The following is a 20,335-nucleotide window of genomic DNA, read 5'->3' on the forward strand; positions in this document are numbered from 1 at the left end:
ACAGGCGAAGATCCAACCTGTTGTAAGTATAGGTTGAACCTGAGAGTCGCGCCGTGGACGGTGCTGCGGCTGACACGGGTGACGCTCGATCTGTGGGGTCTGCAGTAGTGACGGCAACGTGTGCAGGCAGTCGTGCGCGAGCGATGGCTTGCGTCCGTGGGTCTCGCGATCTTGTGTGATCCTTGCTCCCAATTTTGGCTCGGATCATGTCTTCTCAGTCTTACCCACTTTGGTCTCACCGCCATTCCGATTCAGTCAGTTCTGTTGATGCGATATCAGGCTGTGCATTCGCTGTGTGAGGATGCGATGCCATTGGCATTGCAAGTGCGAAGGGCGGTTGCTCACGTGTCGTCGTCGGACGAGTCGTGTTCGCCCGCAATCTCGTGAAGCTCGATCAGGTACTCGTTGAGCTTCTGGCGCGACACGTCCGTCAGGCCGAGGGTACCGGCGTTGGGTTGGGCCAGGCCGAGCTTGTCGCCCGTCGTGGCACTGGCTGGTTGGGAAGCCGAGGTGTTCTCGATGCCCAATGCGAGCTGAAGTATGGCTTGGAGTTCGGCGAAGCCCACTGCTCTCACTTGTGCCGAGCCCTTGGAGTGTCGGAAGGCGAGCTGGAAGCGTTTCATTGCGGAGAAGAGCTCCGCGGGAGTCTTGGCGTAGAGCAGCTCGTAGAACTTGCGGCATCGGTCGAACGAAATTTCCATCAGGCGGTCGCCACCTTTTGGTGGCAAAATGTTCTTCAGGTTCTGCTGCAGCGCCAAGATGTTGCGTAGCATCTTGGTCACTCCTTCACGGTTTACGGCTTTGATCTTGTGGACTAGGCCGATCAAGCACGCGTCGATTAGCACCGAGATGCCCGAGAGCGCAAAGGCGCGAGAGTGCGTCGGGAGGGTTTCGGAGAGGATGTCGTCCAGGTTGGCCAGTTCGGCGTTCAGATCGACGATGTGCGGCGCAGGTTCGATGGCGGTCGAGTTGACCACGTACGTGGATTCGCTGATCGCCGTGTTGAGGTACGAGACAATGCGCAGACGCACTTCGAGGCGCAGAGTGAAGAGGAGCGAGGAGGCCAACGCGTGGTAGACGGCAGACAGCGACGAGTAGCGGGATACTAGATCTGCCGTAAGCGGAAGAGGCAACTCTTCTTCGCCCACTTCTCCGCCGCTGTCTACTTGGTTCGAGCCAATCCTACCAGCCGCTGCAGATCCACTTGTCGCGGCATCACCATCGTCAAGCGCACGTCCATCGTTCAACGCCAGCGCATCTATCACGCTCAGCCTCGCTTTCGGCCTCTTAGCCCGCAACACATCCTCGACTCCGCCAACACCCTTGGACGCTTGCTCTACCACCGGCTTCAAGCGCCCCATGTTGGCAGCAAACCACTCGACGCTGTGCTGCAGACATCCGAGCGCCACGAGCTTCTTGCGCGAAGTCGTCAGCTCGTGGATCGCAATCGGCTGCGCAGCTCGTGCTTTGGCGTATGCCAGCTCAAACCTCGCTTCCTGCGCCATCAGCTCCAGCCTCCTCTGTGTGCTCGTAGCGGGATCGCGCATTTCGGCGAGGCAGGCCACCATCTCGGGCCTCTGCGCCCAGTTGGAGGATAGCGCGTACTTTGTTGCTTCATTTCCAGCAGCGCCGCCCACTTGCGCCCCACCACCTCCACCACCCATTCCGTGATCCTCGCCCTCCTCGGTAGCTTGAATTGCCACAAGATCCCGGAAGCGCTCGCCGCACTTCTGATAGTACTGTATGATGGTCGTCACGATCAGCCTCGAGTACGACTCCCTGTGGAACGGCGTCGTCCGCATCATCGAATATAAGCTGTCGATGAGCACAATTACGTTGGAAGCCGACTTGACTACAGGTCGCGAGGCAGCTGTCCTGCCGAGATGACGGGACGCCGGATCCTCGGCGAAACTATCCGAGTGCGAGGTGGCGCCGGTAAACAGCGTCTGCACCTTGTCTTCGAGCTGCGGCAAGAACACGTCTTGGACAAACTCTTCCAGGAACGCCGAAAAGCCGCGCGAGGTTTCTCCAGCCGCTTCTGAGGGCATTACAGCAGCGACACGCTCGACAAAGGCAAGCGCCGGTTGGAAGAGCACCGAAACGTTGAACGCGTCTGGCTTGACCAGAAGGCGATGTCCCGCGCCTGAGAAGGATTCCACGCCACGGCCGCTGCGCCCTGCGCTGCCGCTTCCAACCGTCGTCGAGGTGGCCGAGTAGGACGTTGTGTTCGATGCAGCAGCAGCCGAGGAAGCGACAATGATTTGGTTGCCGGGCCGAGCACCGCTCAAGCTACCTGCGCTGTCGATCGAGCTCACCAGACCTGGCACGGACGCCTTGAGGGCCTGCGTCACGGCGGCCTGGTGTCTTTGCAAAGGACCCACTTCTCGCTTGCCCACACCTCGCTTGACGCCGGCATCAGGAAGCTTGAACAGCTGCTTGCTTCGGTCCCGACCAAATCGGTGGTCTCTGAGGACATCATTGACCGAGATGACGGCGTTGCGTGCTGAGTTGGCGCCCTCGTCGTCCATGAGATAGTCGTGCAGCAGTGTCCGGACTTCCTGCTGGATGGGCTTCCATACTTGCAACAGCGCGGCGACACCGGAAAGCTTCTTGGATGCCGTCTCGTCTTTGAAGCCTGCACGACTCGCAATCATGCCCGCGACCTCGTACACCACTCTATGGCCCTGCAGCACAGCATCGAGCTTCGAAAACAGAGTCCAGAACAAATCGCGCATCGTTTCACCGTCGCGTTGCAGCGCCGACGTCTCGCCCGCAGAGATGCGCAGCATCGTCGAAGCGGGACGTGTCGAAACGTTGAACGAGGAACGCGAGGTGCGCAACGATTCGTTAAAGGATCGTGCAAGGGCAGACGACGATGCGAGCAGCACAGATTCGGGGCGAAGGGCCACAGAAAAGCGTCGCAGTGGTTCGTTGCGTGCGTCGACCTCGTCGATGGTCGCGTCGACGAGCTGGTGGATCTCCATGGCGAGACGCTGGGAGACAATGTCGAGGGCCGTACCCAGCTTGCCGAGGCGAGATAGAGATTCGAGCAGCATCTCGATGTAGAGGAACGAATCGGCTTCCGGGTTCTGCTCGAATTCCGCGCCGTACCTTCCGCCGGGACGACCGCGGAGATCTGAACTCGGGCCACCGTCGAGTTTCGCAGCAGCAGAAGAGTTGAGCTCGCCCGTCAACGCTGAAAAACTCTTGGTCGAGGTCATGAGGGCAGAATCGGGGATATCGGAGGCGAGATTAGGATCAAAGGACGGTCGCGATCGAAGACTTTGCAGGAAGCGAGTAAGCTGGAGAGGCTCGTTGGAGGCGGATGGAGTTTGCGCACTGTCAGACAGCTGCTGTGCTGCAGCGTCGGCAGCGCTTGAGATGGCTGCATAGTCAGAGCCAAACTTGACGATGGGCAACTCGTCTTGGCCTGCGTGGTAGGCCTTCCACCGATCATCGCAAAAGTAGCTCTTGAGGTACAGATGGTTGTGTAGCTCTTCGATGAGTATTTCGAGCATGGCCTGCTCCTGGCCTTTGAGGTACGCCCGAAGGTCGTTGGTGGCGCCGACTTCAGCGACTTCGGGCTTGTCGATGGTCTTGAGCGATCGGACGAGCAGATTGACCGATTCGAGGAAGCGCTTCTCGGCCATGAGACTCTCAAGCCGATCAGGAACAGACTTGAGATGCTCGACAAGATCAAGCAGCCTGAGAGCCTCCTTGACGGCCTGGCTGCGCTGCCACATTTGAACCAAGTCGGCGCGTTTAGCACCGAGCGCCTCCCTCGAGTCTCGGAGACGCCGCCTTGCGCCGCTGACACTGGTTTGAGCTGTGGTGAGCGACTGGAGGACGCTGTTGTGCGTCGTGATGGCGGTGGCAAATGACTCGTAGTGATCGTCCACGGTACCCTGCAGGGCCGTCTCGATGAGCTGCTTGACCTGGTCGAATTCAAAACGGCTGGCACCCAAGCTGCTCTCGTCAAGCATGGACAGGGCCAACGCGACCGAGTTGAAATGGTCGTTGGCAACGAATGGCCACTCGGCTTCGGCCTTGCGTAGTACAGCATTGATCGACTGAAAAGAGCGAGGATCGGATCGGTCAACGTAGCTGCTGAGAGGCTTGCGCAGCTGTTGTGAGGTCTCGGAGATCTTCTTCTCGTTGCGACGCCGGCGCGACTCTTCTTCTGCAGACGTGCCACGCATAATACGGGCAGCTTGGCGCTTTCGGCCTGCCGAGGTGAGGGCGGAGAGGACCGAGTCGAGCGCTGCGGGCTGGTTGCTCTCTGTGAGTGAGCCCAAGGGTGCGCCTGACTTTCGGCGCGGATCGCGTTGCGGACGCTGACCAGGCACAGAGAGGCGATGTGAGCTGGGATGGTTGCTGTACAAGGCGGCGTCGTGGCCTTCAGAGGGAGCGTCAATGGGCGAGAGACCGCCGTAGAGATCGTCGTGATCTTCAGAATCAGGTTGGCTGGAAGGTGTGTCGGCACGGGCGACTTGCGCCATGAGCTGAGCTGTGCGCGTATGGCGGTCGGCAGAGGGCGAAGTGGCGTGTGGGCTCAGAGTAGCACCGCCCATGGTCTGTGCCGACAGGTTGCGCGAGTGATTTCCGCCTTGTGATCGAGGAGCAGCGAGCAGGTCTCTGCCTGGCACGTTCCGAGCGGGCGAAGATGGGCTGGCAGCAGCACGGGAGGCAGAGGCGGAACCAACGGGTGGAATCTGAAGCTGCGGTCTCTGCGGAGGGACTCGTGTGCGGCCTTGAGCGGTGCTGGAGCTGGTGATGGATGCAAGGCTCCTCTGTACTTCGGGTGCCTGCGTGGGTCTACGCATGGAGCGAGCAGGACGGAGCGGCGAATTGGGCGCTGGATCGGAAGCCTCCGGTCGGGACGGCATGCGACTGGAGGAGATCGTGGGTGCATTGCTGCCAGTCATGGAGAAGGCGGGGTCGAGAGCAAAGCTAGCGGTGCTCTGATTGGTAGGACTAGGAGGGCGGCCATGATGATTGTATTGGTGTGGATATTCATGTGAGGTAGCGCCGATGGTGTTGTTGCTGCTGCTGTAGTTTCCGAAGGCGTGAGACGAGGATGAGGAGGGGTAGCCGTGGTTCTGTCTGCCTTCGTAGTTCGAGATGGAGTCGGACGGTGCAAGAGTGACGTAGGAGGGTCCGGTCCCTAGACTGGCTGCATTTGGAGCGGCCGCATCGTAGGCTGTGCCATAACCAGCGGTAGCACCAGCACCACCGCCTATAGAGGCCGAGCCTGGATGATGACCAAATGCTTCTCCGACGTTCGGTACCTGGTGTCGCGCCGAAGTGAAGCTGGAAGCTGCCGTTCCGGATCCAAGACTGGAGTTTTCGTGTTTGATCTTGGAGCGAAGATCCTTGATGGATTTTGAGCGATTCGACATGACGGCGCTAAGGAAACTAGCTCCAGAACCGCTGCGAGAGGCGAATTTGAGGCCACCGGCAGATGGAAACCCTAAGGAGAAACCTTGACTAGCATTCGGATCCAGGTTCGAAACAATGCAAGCGGCGGCGGTGAACGTTCCTCTCGCCGCGTTCCAAGATGTGCGGTTGAAGTCCCTATATGGGATGCAGCTTTTGTTGACGTGAAGGACAATGAAGAAGAGAAGCTGAGACGAGCCGAGGCGACGATGTTGGTCGGGTGGGAGAAGGATGACGGAACCGCAATTAGGAAAGCGAGAAGTCGGAAAGCAGCACAGCGCCCAGTTGGCCCAAACGCACTCACTCACGCAGGCAGCCCATGGAGACTAGCCAGTCAGTCCGCCAGCCAGCTAGCAACAGCTCATGCTCAGACTCAAGCTCAGTCTTTGGTTCTTTGGTGTATATTTTTCGGGCCCGATTTTTTAGCTCGATTTTTGGACCCTGAACTCGCGTTGCTTTCTTTTGGTAAAATGAATTTTCTTCTCAGTCAAACATAGTTTGGTGTTAATCTTCTTATAGTTCTAACACCATCATCAACAAGGCGACCGAGACCTGCTCTGGTCAGGCAGAGGAAGAATGAATGCCGATCGGAGCGGCGATCCCAATTTCCCTCCAGGATTGCGCATACAGCCAAGCAGCTCGCAGAGACGACCACAGGTTCAAAGCCGTTGCGAAGCAGCCGACCAGGACCAACGGCATAGCGCTCTTCAAGATGATCAACAGGCTGGCAACCTGACAGGGAGGGCGTCCTGGGACCAAGACACAACCGAGGACATCGAATCATTTGGGATAGCTGGTAGGATCTGGGAGGCCGCCTACCTGCTTGCACGCTACCTTCGCCCGGCTATTGAGCTCCCTGACGAGCTCGAATTCGATCCCCCATGCTCGCTCTTTGAAGCGACCAGCTCGCAGCAGAAGCAGCCTCTCACAATCGTTGAGCTGGGGTCAGGTGCTGGGTACGGGTCCTTACACCTGGCCCACCAGCTATTGCAACATGCTCGGAGTACCGAGAGCTCATCCCCGAAAACCAGGCTTGTGCTCACCGATCTGGAGAACGTTGTGCCTCTGATGCAGCGTAACGTAGCCCTCGCTGGATATCAACAAGCCACACAGCACCTGGAAGTGAGCGTCCGCAGCCTGGCTTGGGGCAACGATGCTCATGCTACTGCGCTCATCTCGGAACTGTGCACTGCCTACTCAGCTAGTGGGAGGAACGAAGCTCGACCGAATCCTCTCACGCACATCCTCTGCTCGGACCTCGTCTACTTTCCCGAACTGCTCCCTCCTCTACTCAGGTCCATCATCTTGCTCTCCGAACAAGCACTCGAGGCGGACTCAAGCAGCGGCCCAGAGCTCATCATTTCGTACAAGATCCGCTCTCTGACCAAAGAACAGCCGTTCTGGTCTGCGCTCGATTCCTGGTTCGATTTCCGAGCCGTTGACTGTCGCCCGACATCTAAGCCCAAAGGCAAAAACTCTGCAACCGACGACTCAGAGTCACAATGGCATCGCTTTGGCTCCGAAGGTGAGGACTATGGCGCATCGGTGGCGTCGGATCAAGAGTTATTTGTGTTTGTCGGCTGTCGACGAAAGGAAACGGTTGGATGCTTAGCGCCAGACAGCGATACGGATTTGATGCAGGGCAAACGACTACGACCTCGCCGGGGACGAGAGGGGGAAAGCATCCTTGAGCTCGAACCTTCGTCGGGTCAAGGCTATTTTGAGTGGCTGCTGCTTGCCAATATGGCAGCTGGCCTGGGTTGAACGCGAGGAACTACGCGTTGCCGATCGACTCTGGATGGTCTTGGCTCCCACCCAATTCGGCTTGCTGAGGAGCCAGCGCCGCTTCTCTTCGAAACAACACTGCTGCTGTGATTGGGTGCGTCGAGCTTGTTCCTTCCAGCCCGGTGAGTTGCGCATCGCCCTCTCCCGAGTCGGAAGACGTTCGGTCGACCAAGCTTTGAACACGAGGTTCGCGCGTCGTGTGCTGTCCGGGGGTAGAGGCGACGAGGCAGATTCCGGGGGCATGTCGCAGCCTCCCCTAATGTTTCTCAGCCACTCTTGGTCTGGGCCGTACTCGTGGTCTGCGCCGATGGGTTGCCGTCGTCGCTGCAGCGAGGCTTGCTGCCTGCGTCTTTGCCGATGCAGAAGAAAGCTGCCGCTACCAGTCCAGTTGACTGCCATCTTGTTCGGAATGGCTAGGGAGATCGAGAAGCAGATGGAGAAGCATCGTCAAGGCGAGCAGTATTCACAAAGGTGTTGATCGATAATTATACCTGTCCCCTTTGCCGCACCTCGCATGGACACGGATCACAACCAACCATTCACCATGCACCGACTGTGCGCGCGGAGGAGTGCTTAAGACGACCAAAATTAGCCACTATCTTGACACAGTCCTGCTACGAAGCAGGTCAAAGCAATCTTAAACACTTCTCAGCCCTACGAGCAATACGGTTCTCATGGCTACTGTACAGTATATGAATTGGCCTGTTTGGCCAACGTGATCTCGAGCATCAAGCAATCTGCAATCTTCAAGCTTCGCAATTCGCGTTCTAACATTTCGCGAAAAGGCTCGCAATCTTCGACGTCACTTCGCAGCGATCTCGGCTTCCAGATGGCTGAAGTCGAGCTGAAGTGAGGATCGCCAGCTGCAAGCCTGCTTTTGGGAGCCAAACAGAGGTGGAGGCCTGTACGCGATGGGAGCAACATATTCGACTCGCCTCCTAGAAAGGGGCTTGCAACGCACTTTGTTGAGTTTATCCAAACAATGAATAATTCCATATTTTGTCCCCGCCAAGAGACGGAGGCGGGAGCGACGCAGAGACAGAGACAAGGACAGAGGCAGGGGACAGCGCACGATCCAGGCTGAGCTGAATCCACTCGATCATTGAATCAAAGAGAAACATTTGACTGCCTTCAGGTTGATCTCGCACTTCACCATCATCATCCGATCCCCTTGTTGTCACAAGATTACCACCCATTTCAGAGGACGGACAGAACCTTCTCTTGACATTGTCGGAACGAACGAACTCGGGCATCACAGCGACTCTGCGATTCTTATCCATGCACTGTTAGCAAGGCTGCCCCTGCGCTCAACAGCCAGCCAGCGAATCGAGCTCTCACCGCCCGACGAGCACAGCTCTCCTTTCCGGTCCGCCGCTTGACATCCGCAATCAATCGGAAACGGCACTATGTTGGAAGGCGTCCTCGCCTCGCTTCTCAATAGGCTGCTCGCCGCCTACGTCGATGGCCTCAACACAAGTCAGCTCAACGTAGGCATCTGGTCCGGAGATGTCAAGCTGCGCAACCTCCGTCTCAAAACGTCAGCCCTCGACAAATTTCGTCTTCCCATCGACGTCAAGGAGGGCTACCTCGGCGACCTGACGCTCTCCATCCCATGGTCCAACCTCAAGGGCAAGCCGGTTCGCATCCTTGTCGAGAATGTCTACTTACTAGCTGCACCCAAGAACAGCAGCGTCGAGGTCGACGAGGAAGAGGAAGCTCAGCGTGCACAGGCTGCCAAGCAGGAGAAACTCGCCAATGCAGAGCTGCTCGGCAGGGATAGCGGTCAGGGCGTTGGCATCTCTTCTGAAGACGAGCAAAAGAACCAATCCTTTACAAGCTCCCTCATCACCAAAATCGTCGATAATTTGCAGTTCACCGTGCGCAACATCCACATCCGCTACGAAGACAGCCTCTCAAACCCCGAACACCCCTTCTCTGCCGGTATCACGCTCGCCGAGTTCTCTGCCGTCTCCACAGATGCCAACTGGAACCCCACTTTCATTCAGAACAGCGGCGATGGCATCCACAAACTCGCCCGTCTCGAGTCGCTCTCGGTCTACTGGGACACAGACTCCGAGTCGCTCGCCGGCCACGAGATCTCGGAAGCGCAGAAGAAATTCAACGCACTCATTGCACGCGACGGCAGCACACCTAGCCATCAGTACATCCTCAAGCCCGTCTCGGGTGCAGGCAGACTGGTGATGCGCAAAAAGATGACCTCGGAAGTGCCCAAGATGGATGCGCAGCTGCTCTTTGAAGAGCTTGGCTTCGCACTTGATGACGAGCAGTATCGCGACGTTATCTCGGTCGCCGACCTCTTCCATTTCTACACGCGCCAAGCCCAGTATCGCAAATTCAGGCCAAGTACCGAGGAGCTCGAAGAAAATAGACCGCGTGCCTTGCTACGCTTCGCCGGCAAAGCCATTCTCAACGAAGTGCACGAGCGCCATCGCGTCTGGACTTGGGACTACTTCCGCCAGCGACGCGATGACCGTAAGGAATATGTCGAGCTTTTCAAAGAAAAGGAGAAGAGCGTCCAAAAAACCAACCAGCAACAGGCGGGCGTCGCCATTGCTCAGAGCGACAGCGGTTCGCGGCTCGAGCAGCTCGAGAAGAAGCTTGACTACAAGGATATCCGCTTCTACCGCTCCATAGCGCGGCACGAGCTTCGCAAAGAGAAGCTGACCGCCAAGAAGGATGACCTTGCGCAAGGCGGCAATGGCGCCGACGCCGATGGCCAGAACGCAAAAGGCAGCGGCGGATGGCTCGGCTGGATTTGGGGCGGAGGCGGCGGTGGTCAGCAGCAGCACGGCCACGAGGATGGCGTGCTCAACGACGAGCAACGAAAGGAGCTCTACGACGCTATCGAATGGGACGAACAAGCCAGTGCCTCGTCTCTCACACAATCGGTCGACGCGCCCAGGGACGCCATGCACCTCCGCCTCATCACCAAGCTCAAGACCGGATCGATCGCACTGAAAGACCATGCGCGCGGCACCGACATCCTCTCGCTCGTGTTTGACTCGCTCCAGGCCAACGTGATTCAACGGCACGGCAACCTTGAGGCGGCTGTGGCGCTCGGAGGTCTGCGTGTCTACGACGGCACCACACCCAACTCGCTCTATCCGCAGGTAGTGCGCGTGAAGGACGACGAGTTTGACAATCCAACGCGCCAAAATTCGGATCCGGGCGATCTCAAACGCATCGAGCAGGAAGTCGAGCAGGAGAGCGACCCAGATAATCCCTTCTTCTACGCCAAATATGAGCTGAAACCACTCGATGACCGCGCCGACAATGCCCTGACGCTCAAGATGCGCTCCATGGAAATCATCTACCACCGCGGCTTTGTCGAATCTATCGTGCGCTTTTTTAAGCCGCCCGAGAGCGAGCTAGAGCTGATCGGTGCGCTGATCGACGTCGCCAGCGAGACCATTGAGGGCATTCGCAAGGAGACGCGTGCCGGCCTCGAGAACGCACTGCAGAACCACAAGACCATCGACATGGTCGTCGATGTCAAGGCGCCCATCATCATCGTCCCCGAAGACGTCACCACCAAAAAGTGTCAGCACATGGTGCTCGACGCCGGTCGCATCGCTATACGCTCCGTGCTCGCCGACCAGAGCGCACTCGACACGGTGCGGTCCAAGCAGAACCGCGCCTACACCGACGAAGACTACCGTCAGCTAGAGGACCTCATGTACGACCGCTTCTTCGTCAAACTCGAATCGGCTCAGCTCGTCATGGGCAACGACATCGACTCGTGCATCAAAGGCCTGCACTCGGACTCTACCGACCACGGCCTTCACCTGCTGGAACGTATCAACTTGGATTTCACCGTGCACAACTCGATCCTCTCTTCGGCACCCAACCTGACCAAGTTCAAGATGACCGGACACTTGCCCACGTTACGTGTCAACTTTTCCGATCGCAAGTACAAGACGCTCATGCGTATCATCGATGTGGCCATCCCCAACTTTGATGACGTCACTGGAGGAGGTGATTCGCCCACCAAAGGCTTGGGCACTATCGAAGAAGAGCTCGAGCCCGTGGCGATCGGCAAAGCACGGCAGGATGGCGATGCCGACGACAAAGACCCGGACGACGACGACGAAGGCGCCAAACCGCGGCGTGCTCGTGGCCGACCGTCAGAGACGCTGGATCTCAACAAGGCTCGCCGTCAACGACTCGTAGGACAGCTGCGTGGAGAAGACGAATACATCGTCGACGCCGGCTTCGACGACGACGACGGCAAGGACGAGTTTCAAGATGCTGAAGATGCCACCGTTGACAAGGTCAACGCCCATCAGAAGACGTTTGAGCTCGAGTTTGTTGTCGACTCGCTCCAGGGCTCCATCTTCAGGTCGGCCACCGATCCTTCGCAGCCCGACCGTCTGCTCGTAGATGCACGCTTCGAAGGTTTCCTGCTGCAACTTGCCGTGTATCCATACCACATGGACGTCGACGTTGGTCTTCGCAGTCTCGAGCTTGAGGATAAGATCGTCGATCAAGGAGCCCAGTTCCGTCATCTCATCACATCCAAGCACGTTCGCGATAGCAGCTCGCGTTCAGCCACGGCCGATTCCAGTGCTTCGTCAGGAACAGCGTCGCCAGCGGAGCAACGCGATCTAGTTCGTGTGCGTTACACGCGCGTCAGCGTCGAGTCGCCCGAGTTCATGACCAAGTACGAGGGCATCGATCAGGCGGTCAACGTGGAGCTCTCGACCATCAACGTCATGCTCACACGTGTCAGTGTTCTCGCAATGTATGACTGGATTATGACGACCTTTGTCTCTACGGACGAGCCCACATCCTCACCGGCGCCTCCGCAGGAACAGCAGCGTCGTCCTAGTCGCTCGTCGGATCGACGACCAAGCGATGCCGCGTCAAAGAGGGCGTCTATCCGGCCTTCCGAATCGACTTCCAACACGCAGGCTGTGGCCAATGGCGACGGCATGGGGCGCAAAGAGAAGCTGCGTGTTCGCGTCAAGCTCAACTCGATCGTGCTCCGTCTCAACAACGACGGCAGTCTTTTGGCGACGCTCACTCTTTCGACCGCTGATGTGGCCGTCATGCTGCGGGGCAACACCATCCGCGTCGCTGCACGCCTCGGCTCGCTGCTTCTCTACGACAACGCCAAGCGCAGCGTCGCTGACCCTCACTTCAAGAAGCTGCTCAGCATCCAGGGCGATGAGCTGGCCGACTTCACGTACGAGACCTTCGACGAGGCGGACTCCGCCTCGTATCCTGGCTATGACTCTTCCATCTGGCTGCGGTCCGGCTCGCTGAAGTTCACCTTTGTCGAAGAGCCGATCCGCGACCTGCTGCAATTCTTCAGCAAGTTTGCGCAGATGAAGGCCGTCTACGATGCTGCCACGCTAGCTGCTTCCAACCAGGCCTCGCAGCTCCAGGAGCGAGTCAACAAGATGCACTACGATGTCCTCATCAAAACGCCTATCGTCGTGCTGCCACGCTCTGCCGACGCTCCTGACGTGATGACGGCCAACCTGGGTGAAATCTACGCCAAGAACACCTTTGCTATCCGCGATAACAAGGAGGCTATCACCAAGATCGAAGCCGGCCTCCGCCACATTCGCCTTGCCTCGCGCATGCGGTACGGAAGCCAGGAGTATCATGTCCAGATGATTGACGATGTCAATATCTCGCTTGACTTGATCCAGACGGATCGAGCCAGTGCGGCACCCGACGGTCCTGTCAGCGATAGCCCCGAAACACAGATGGTTGCCAAGATGTCCGACGTGCACATCAAGCTGACCGAAGCGCAGTACTGTTTCGTCATGGAGCTGACCCAATCGATTCCGCGTGCATTCGCAGGGCTGGCTGACGAGGCGAGCGGTGCCGATGACACCAGCAGCGCACCAAACTCGAGTGCGACCCCAGCCGCACCTGTATCTCCGACGACGGGGTCCAAGACGAGAAAAGCATCGGGTCAGCAGTCAGCCAAACCGCAGAGAGGCAAGTCAGGCGACAGCACACCCGGCAAAAGCGGAGACGCAACGCCAGCTGCCCCGACGCCGCCGAAGAAGGGCCCCGGTGTCGACATGCTTCCGGAGCTCGGAACCGTCGTTCACACCGAGAATGGCGACACAACTGTCTACACGAGCCTCGACATGTTTTTCGACGTCAATTCGATCCAGCTCGAGCTGTTCACTGCCGCTGCCACCGGTCAAGAGACGCTGTACAACGCGCAGCTAGCGCGTTTCTCCATCAATGGCTCCGAGGTTAAGCTCAAGATGCTATCGGACAACTCGCTCGAGGCCGAAGTGGCGCTCAAGACGTTTACAGTGACCGACCAGCGGCCGGACAAGGACACAAAGTTCCGCGAAATCGTCCCCGCCGTCAAGCACGATGGTCATCAGTTCATGATGAGCTACAGCGTCTCAGGCGGCGACGATGGCTCGGCACTGGCGCTCATCACCGTCGACAGTCCCAAGGTTATTTTCTCGCTCGACCCGGTGTTCGCACTGCTCAACTTCTTCTCAAGCGCGTTCCCAGACTCGCCCGCAGATGACAGCAGAGCCGGTGCGACAACTGGCACCACGACTGCGAACAGCGATGCCACCGATGGCCTGCAACCCGCTGTTGGACCACGGACTGACGCAGCGGCCCCAGAAGCCACACGAGCCAATGCTGCAGCAGGATCATTGGCGTTCCGCGTCAATGTCGTCGACCCGACCATCATCCTGCTTGCAGCTCCGGAGCGCCATGACACTGAGGCCATTGTACTTTCCATCAAGCAGGTGCTCATGTCACAGCAGGGAATCTTGGCGCTCAAGGTGGACCAATTTGGCATGTTCATGTGTAGGATGCATCGTCCCAAGGACACGTTGCGCCTGCTCGACAATTTCGACTTGGCTCTGTCGATGGACAGCCGCGTCAGCGAGACGAGCTCGCTGGCCAGCATCGAGATCGACGTCGAGCCGCTCGTTCTGCGCGTCTCGCTGCGCGACATTCTCATGATCCAGTCCGTCGTCAACAAGGCCATCGAGCTTTCATCTCAGCAGTCTTCTGCTTCCAGCAAGAATGACGCCAAGAGCATCGCGTCCTCGCAGCGCAGGCAGGACTCGATGGCCAGCAGCAGCAACACGATCGATTCGCTCACCAGGGCACCCAGGACCACCATAAAATCGGACGGCAGCAGCATGGTCGACACCAAGCCCCCGCAACGTCTGGAAGATGCCGAGCTGGTTGTGGCGAAAGAGTCGCTCCGCGCCGACTTTGCCGGCCTGCAGATCATTCTCATTGGCGATGCCCATTCACTGCCCATGCTGGATCTCAGCGTATCCAAATTCGCCGTCGACGTTCGTGACTGGTCTGGAGACATGCACGGCAGCACATTGCTCGACATGTATATCAACTACTACAACCTGTCGCGGTCACACTGGGAGCCGCTCATCGACCCATGGAGCGTCCAGTTCAAGATGGAGTCTAGCACGGCGCCTTCGCGCTTCAATGCGACCATCTCGAGCACGAAGCGGCTCGAACTGAATGTCACCACGACGCTCATCGAGACGAGTCTTGCGGCCATGTCACTCATCAACGATACCGACTTGCAAGATCTGCAGCAGCGCAACCGTGCTCCCTTCGTGATTCAAAACCGCACCGGCTACCGCATCTCGCTATGGCCGGAGCATGACGATCGCGAGCGCAAGAGCAAGACGTCGCCTCAGCATTTGGACGACGGCAAGGACATGCCGTGGCGTTTCGACGACTGGAAGTCGATGCGTGAGCACATCCACGAGAGCGGCGGTAACCGACTCTCGCTCCAGATCGACGGTATGCCGTGGGAGCGCCTGCGCCACATCTCGGTCGACCGCGAGGGCGAGTACATGCTGACGCTGCGACCCAAGCTGGACAAGGTGGCGCACCGCGTCCAGTACGAAGTCAAGCTGCACAACAACGTCAAGTACATCACGTTCCGCTCATCGTTCAAGATCGAGAACAAGACGCTCATTCCGATTGAGATGGTCATCCTTGACCACGAGGGCAAGATCACAGACCAGGTCCGTCGCATCGGCCCTGGTGAGGACTGTCCTGTGCCCATCGAAGCCGCTTACCACTGCCGTGTCAAGATCCGACCCGACCCAGGCTTTGAGTATGATTGGTGTCATGAGAGCCTCAACTGGCAGGACCTGCTCAAGAGGTCGACGCGTACCTTGACCTGCCGAGCCCATGACGAAAACGAAGCGCCGTTCCGCTTCCAGAGCTTCGCCATCTACGACCGTCAGGATCCTAACAGCCGCACGTACCCGCGCATGACACTGCGTCTGCGTGCACCCGTCGAGGTCGAAAACCTGCTGCCGTACGACATACAGTACCGCATCTTTGACAAGAATCTAAACCACAATTGGTCGAGCTATTTGCGCAAGGGCGGCATCAGCCCGATCCATGTCGTCGAGCTGTCGCACCTGCTGCTGCTTAGTGTCGACATCCAGTCGTCGTGCTTCTCGCCCAGCGAGTTTGCCATCATTGCCACCGACAACCCTGATGACTTCCCCGTGGAGAAGACGCTGACACTCGCCGATGCCGAGAACCTCAAGCTCAACCTGCGCCTCCACTACTCGAAGCACCCTGACTCGGGTGGAGCTTTCAAGGTGCAGATCTATTCGCCATACATTTTCATCAACCAGTGCGGCCTGCCATTTGCGCTCAAGACCAAGTCGTGGCTGGGTAGCGCCAAGCTCGTCGCCGGCCAGGACCAGGGAGGAGTTTCTGCCGAGATCCGCAAGACGCCCGAGCCATTCCTGTTTTCGCACAACTCAAACGACCGTCGCAATCGCGTGCTGATGCGTGTCGGCGACTCGCAGTGGTCCAAGCCGCTGTCGTTCGAGGCGGTCGGGTCCGAGACCGAGGTTGTCATCCCGTCTGCGTCCAAGAACGAGGAGATTCACGTGGGTCTCACTGTCGAGGATGGCCTCGGCAAGTTCAAGCTGTCCAAGGTGGTCAAGCTGACGCCGCGATACTTGGTGCGCAACAACCTGGGGGAGCCTCTCAACCTGCGAGAAGCGGGCGCCGCCGATTTCGTCACGGTCGAGGCAGGCCAGCGCGTGCCACTGCATTTTCTGCGTGTCGGTGCCACCAAGCAGATGACGCTCGCCTATCCCGGGATCAACAACAAGTGGAGCGCGCCCTTCAACATCGAAGACATTGGCAGCGTTCACTTGCGGTTGGCCAAAGCTGGTCATCACCAGCATCTCATTAAGGCCGAGGTGCTGTTGGAGGGCCCCACGATCTTTGTCTCGCTGAGCCTCGAAAACGGGCCATGGCCGTACATGTTGCGGAACGAGAGCGACTTTACGGTGCAGTTCATGCAGGCGACTGAGCGTATCGATGAAGGAGGTAGCGGTAAGCGCATCGACGAGGCGGTGGGCAAAAGATACGAGCTCAAGCCGCGCTCTAAGATGAAGTATGCGTGGGACTATCCGGCGGCGACGGACAAGATGATCAAGCTGGTTGTCAATGGCCGCGAGCGCAACGTCAACATCCTCGAGATCGGCAGCTTGCTGCCGTTCAAGTTCCCTGGATCCGAGGGTCGAGGCCACAGTGTCATCTCGCTCGACGTACGTGCCGACGGTCCGACGCAAACGCTGGTGCTGAGCAACTACAAGGAAGAGTTTAGCAACTTCAAGCTCAAACGACAGAACTCGACCTTCTCTCGCAGCGACACGGTCTCGAGCGTTAACAGCAAGGATGCAGGTTTTGTGGCCGTCGACGTCGACACCAACATCCTGACGGCGTTCAACTTGGAGTTCGAAGGCGTCGGCATCTCGCTCATCAATCAAAACGTCCAGGAGCTCGCCTACGTGTCGTTCCGGGGCCTCGAGCTACATTACACAGAGTCGGAGGTGACGACGGCAGTGAACGTGATCTGCAAGTGGATCCAGATCGACAACCAGTTGTTTGGCGGCCTGTTCCCGATCGTGCTGTACCCGACGGTGCTACCCAAGGACGGCAAGGATCTGGAGGTGCATCCGACGCTTCAGGCGTCGGTGATCATGCTCAAGGACGAATCACACGGTGTCACGCACATCAAGTACGCTTCGGTGCTACTGCAAGAAATCACGGCCGAGCTGGACGAAGACTTTTTGTTCGCGCTGTACGAATTCTCCAAGTTCGAAGGAGCCGCATGGCAGCTTGAGGCGGAGAAGGAGACCGATTTTATCGAGCATCCTCGCGAGGTGGCCGAACCGAGTGGCACGCAAGGCCAGTCGGACGACATCTACTTTGAGATCCTGCATCTGCAGCCCATCTCGCTCAACCTTTCGTTCATGCGCACGGAGCGCGTCAACGGCGACGACAAGGTGAGCTCGCGCAACCCGCTCATCTTCCTCTTCAATGCGCTGACGATGGCGCTGGGCAACGTCAACGAAGCACCGGTGCGGCTCAATGCGCTGGTGATCGAGAACGTGCGTCTGAGCAACACGGTGCTGCAGCAGAGGATCATCTACCACTATACGCAAGGCTTCCTGCTGCAGCTGTACCGAGTGCTGGGCTCGGCCGACTTTTTGGGCAACCCAGTGGGCTTGTTCAATAATGTGTCGTCCGGCGTGGCCGACATCTTTTACGAGCCGTATCAGGGCTTGGTGATGCACGGCAACCGGGAGCTGGGTTTGGGGATTGCGCGCGGCGCCAGTTCTTTCGTCAAAAAGACGGTGTTTGGTCTGACGGACTCGGTATCCAAGGTGACTGGCTCGATCGGTAAAGGTCTGGCGGCGGCGACGATGGACAAGGAGTTCCAGTCGCGTCGACGCATGACGCGGTTCCGCAACAAGCCGCGCCACGCGCTGTACGGCATCACGGCGGGAGCCAACTCGTTCTTCACGTCGGTGGCGAGCGGATTCGAGGGCCTAGCGCTGCGCCCGCTGGAAGGTGCCGAACAAGGCGGAGCAGGTGGGTTCCTCAAGGGCGTGGGCAAAGGATTGGTGGGCGCCATCACGAAGCCGGCGGTAGGCGTGTTTGATCTGGCGAGTAACGTGACGGAGGGGATGCGCAACACGACGATGGTGTTTGACCAGAACGACATTGATCGCGTGCGTCTGCCTCGGTACATTGCCAACGATGGCATTGTGCGTCCGTACTCGGACCGGGAAGCGTTGGGACAGACGTGGCTCAAAAACGTGGACAACGGCCGACTGATGAAGGACTCGTACGTTGCACACGTGGATGTTGGATCGCAAGAGGGCGATGCTGTCATCATGCTCACCGTATCGCGGATCTTGTATATCCGAACGATGCGGCTGAAGGTCATGTGGGAGGTGCCACTGTCGGACCTCAGCAGCATCTCGTTGGAGAGCGAGGGGATCGCGCTGGTGCTGAGGGGCGGAGTCAGTGGACCGTTCTTGCACCTGCCGGATGTGAGTACGAGGAACTGGCTGTTCAAGCAGGTGTCTAAGGTCGTGCAGAGCTACAATGCTGCGCGGCAGTAGTGTTTATCGTAGACTGATCGGAGTTCAATGCAAGTGTTCAAGGCTACGGCGGATCGGGCGGAGGCATGTGTGCGATTGGAGTGTGTGAGAGACTGGTGTCCGATGCTCGTCGACAGTCGCTGTTCACAAGGCCAGGCACGGTAATTGTTCAAGGAGCGGTACCCCAGATTGCACTTGCAGGACGGGGGGTGCCTAGGAGGCGGAGGCGTGCAACTATTACGAGAAAGAGACAAAAAGGTAACAGACGACACGACCACGGCGGGAGAGGCCTTACCTGGTCGCCCGAGAAGTCAGTCGAAGATCGACGTGCGATATTTGTTGCTCCGCTTCCGAGAAATTGAATCTTGTCTCCTTACAGAGCGAAGCTTCTTCCAAAGTTTGCCAGCGCAAGGAGTGAAAGCAACGCCGAGGGTGCATGAGAGAAACAAGTTCAGGGTCCACAGTGGACCTCGGCTAAAAATAAATGTCTAGCGAAGCAAGGGCAGGGAGGTGTGTGTGTGTCGATCCGTCTTGTGATTCCGCCTTCTGACGCCCCTGCCTGGTTTGGAAGAACCATCAGCTTTGACAAACAGGGCGTTCTGAGGGCAGTGAGAGAGCGAGTCTCAGGGCGCCGGCACATGGAAGTGAAAGTGGGAGAAATATGGGGCCGTGAGGGCCGTTGAAGGTAATAGGAATGCTGGCAGGCCACTCGAACAAAGTCTGCAAGTCGAGGTGACACTCGGAGCCCCCTGGAATTTGCGCTTGAGATCAGGAAGACGCCGTTGAGGACGGAGCGGATCACTGGCAAAGACGGATGATAATGTGCAGACCGGCGGCGTGAAGGGGAAAACCCCAAAGAAACAGATCGGAGTGGCTCGCATTCTTGCTCACGTTATCGTGCGCGTGTATTGTCAGCTCCTCGCCGAACGACAGCGTGTCAATTGGAAGGGGCATTCGGGGGAACGACTCTGGCCCACATGGGCAGAGCAGCAATGGGCGATGGGCCGATGGATTGATTGGTGGATCGTTTGACAGCTTTCAGAAGGGCGAATCGCAGCTGCTACTGTACGCTGTCCATGTTCGTTCACACGCCGGAGAAGGCGTCTGCCAGCGAAACAAAGAAATTGATTTTTTTATCCACTGGCAAGGCGAAATTTGGCAAACGACTTAGTTGCACTCGGCGGCACGGCCAAAATGCCATCTTGGACCTGCAGCAAAGCTTGGCCTTTCGCCTATCGCCCACTGCTGCCAGGCAAATGAACTGCATGGCCCAAGGAGGCTTCTTGAGCCCACCGGAAGCGTAAGCCAAGTTAGACTCGAGTAGTCAAGTCGGCGGCTTGAACCTGCGTGCCAGCTCTCTTTTTTCTCACTGCGACCGACACAGCATGGCGGACCATTAAAGTGAAAGCACGGTCGAACCCCCGTTTGCTGCCAACACCCACGCCATCCTGCCAGCTGTCACCACCCAGCCCACTTGCGAAAAGCAAATTGCATCATTGGTTGGGGATTGCCAAATCGAGCGAGAACTAGAAGCAAAAGATGGAGTTTGAATGGTACAGCTACAGGTGTCAATGAGAGAGAGACCACAGAATGATATACGCCGCCTGTCAAAAGAAAAAAGAGATGAGAAGCGAACTTGGTTCTCAGAGAAACAGGGGATAGGCAGGGGAGCGAGGGAACATGTCTCACCT

At 57.9% G+C, this 20,335-nt stretch overlaps 3 protein-coding genes across 3 annotated transcripts; 2 read left to right on the plus strand and 1 right to left on the minus strand.

The window, feature by feature from the left end:
* Nucleotides 1–341: 341 nt before the first annotated feature.
* Nucleotides 342–5,399, minus strand: EX895_005209 (uncharacterized protein; the record flags this gene model as incomplete). The annotated part of the gene is made up of 1 exon (XM_029885802.1): nucleotides 342–5,399. The coding sequence occupies one exon, from the start codon at nucleotides 5,397–5,399 to the stop codon at nucleotides 342–344; it is 5,058 nt and encodes a 1,685-aa protein (XP_029737654.1).
* Nucleotides 5,400–6,012: 613 nt separating this feature from the next.
* On the plus strand, nucleotides 6,013–7,200 carry EX895_005210 (uncharacterized protein; the record flags this gene model as incomplete). Its single annotated transcript, XM_029885803.1, has 1 exon — nucleotides 6,013–7,200. The coding sequence occupies one exon, from the start codon at nucleotides 6,013–6,015 to the stop codon at nucleotides 7,198–7,200; it is 1,188 nt and encodes a 395-aa protein (XP_029737655.1).
* Nucleotides 7,201–8,627: 1,427 nt separating this feature from the next.
* EX895_005211 (uncharacterized protein) lies at nucleotides 8,628–18,665 on the plus strand (the record flags this gene model as incomplete). Its single annotated transcript, XM_029885804.1, has 1 exon — nucleotides 8,628–18,665. The coding sequence occupies one exon, from the start codon at nucleotides 8,628–8,630 to the stop codon at nucleotides 18,663–18,665; it is 10,038 nt and encodes a 3,345-aa protein (XP_029737656.1).
* Nucleotides 18,666–20,335: the final 1,670 nt, after the last annotated feature.

This window comes from Sporisorium graminicola, chromosome SGRAM_6, assembly GCF_005498985.1.
Source record: "Sporisorium graminicola strain CBS 10092 chromosome SGRAM_6, whole genome shotgun sequence".
Classification (NCBI taxonomy): domain Eukaryota; kingdom Fungi; phylum Basidiomycota; class Ustilaginomycetes; order Ustilaginales; family Ustilaginaceae; genus Sporisorium; species Sporisorium graminicola.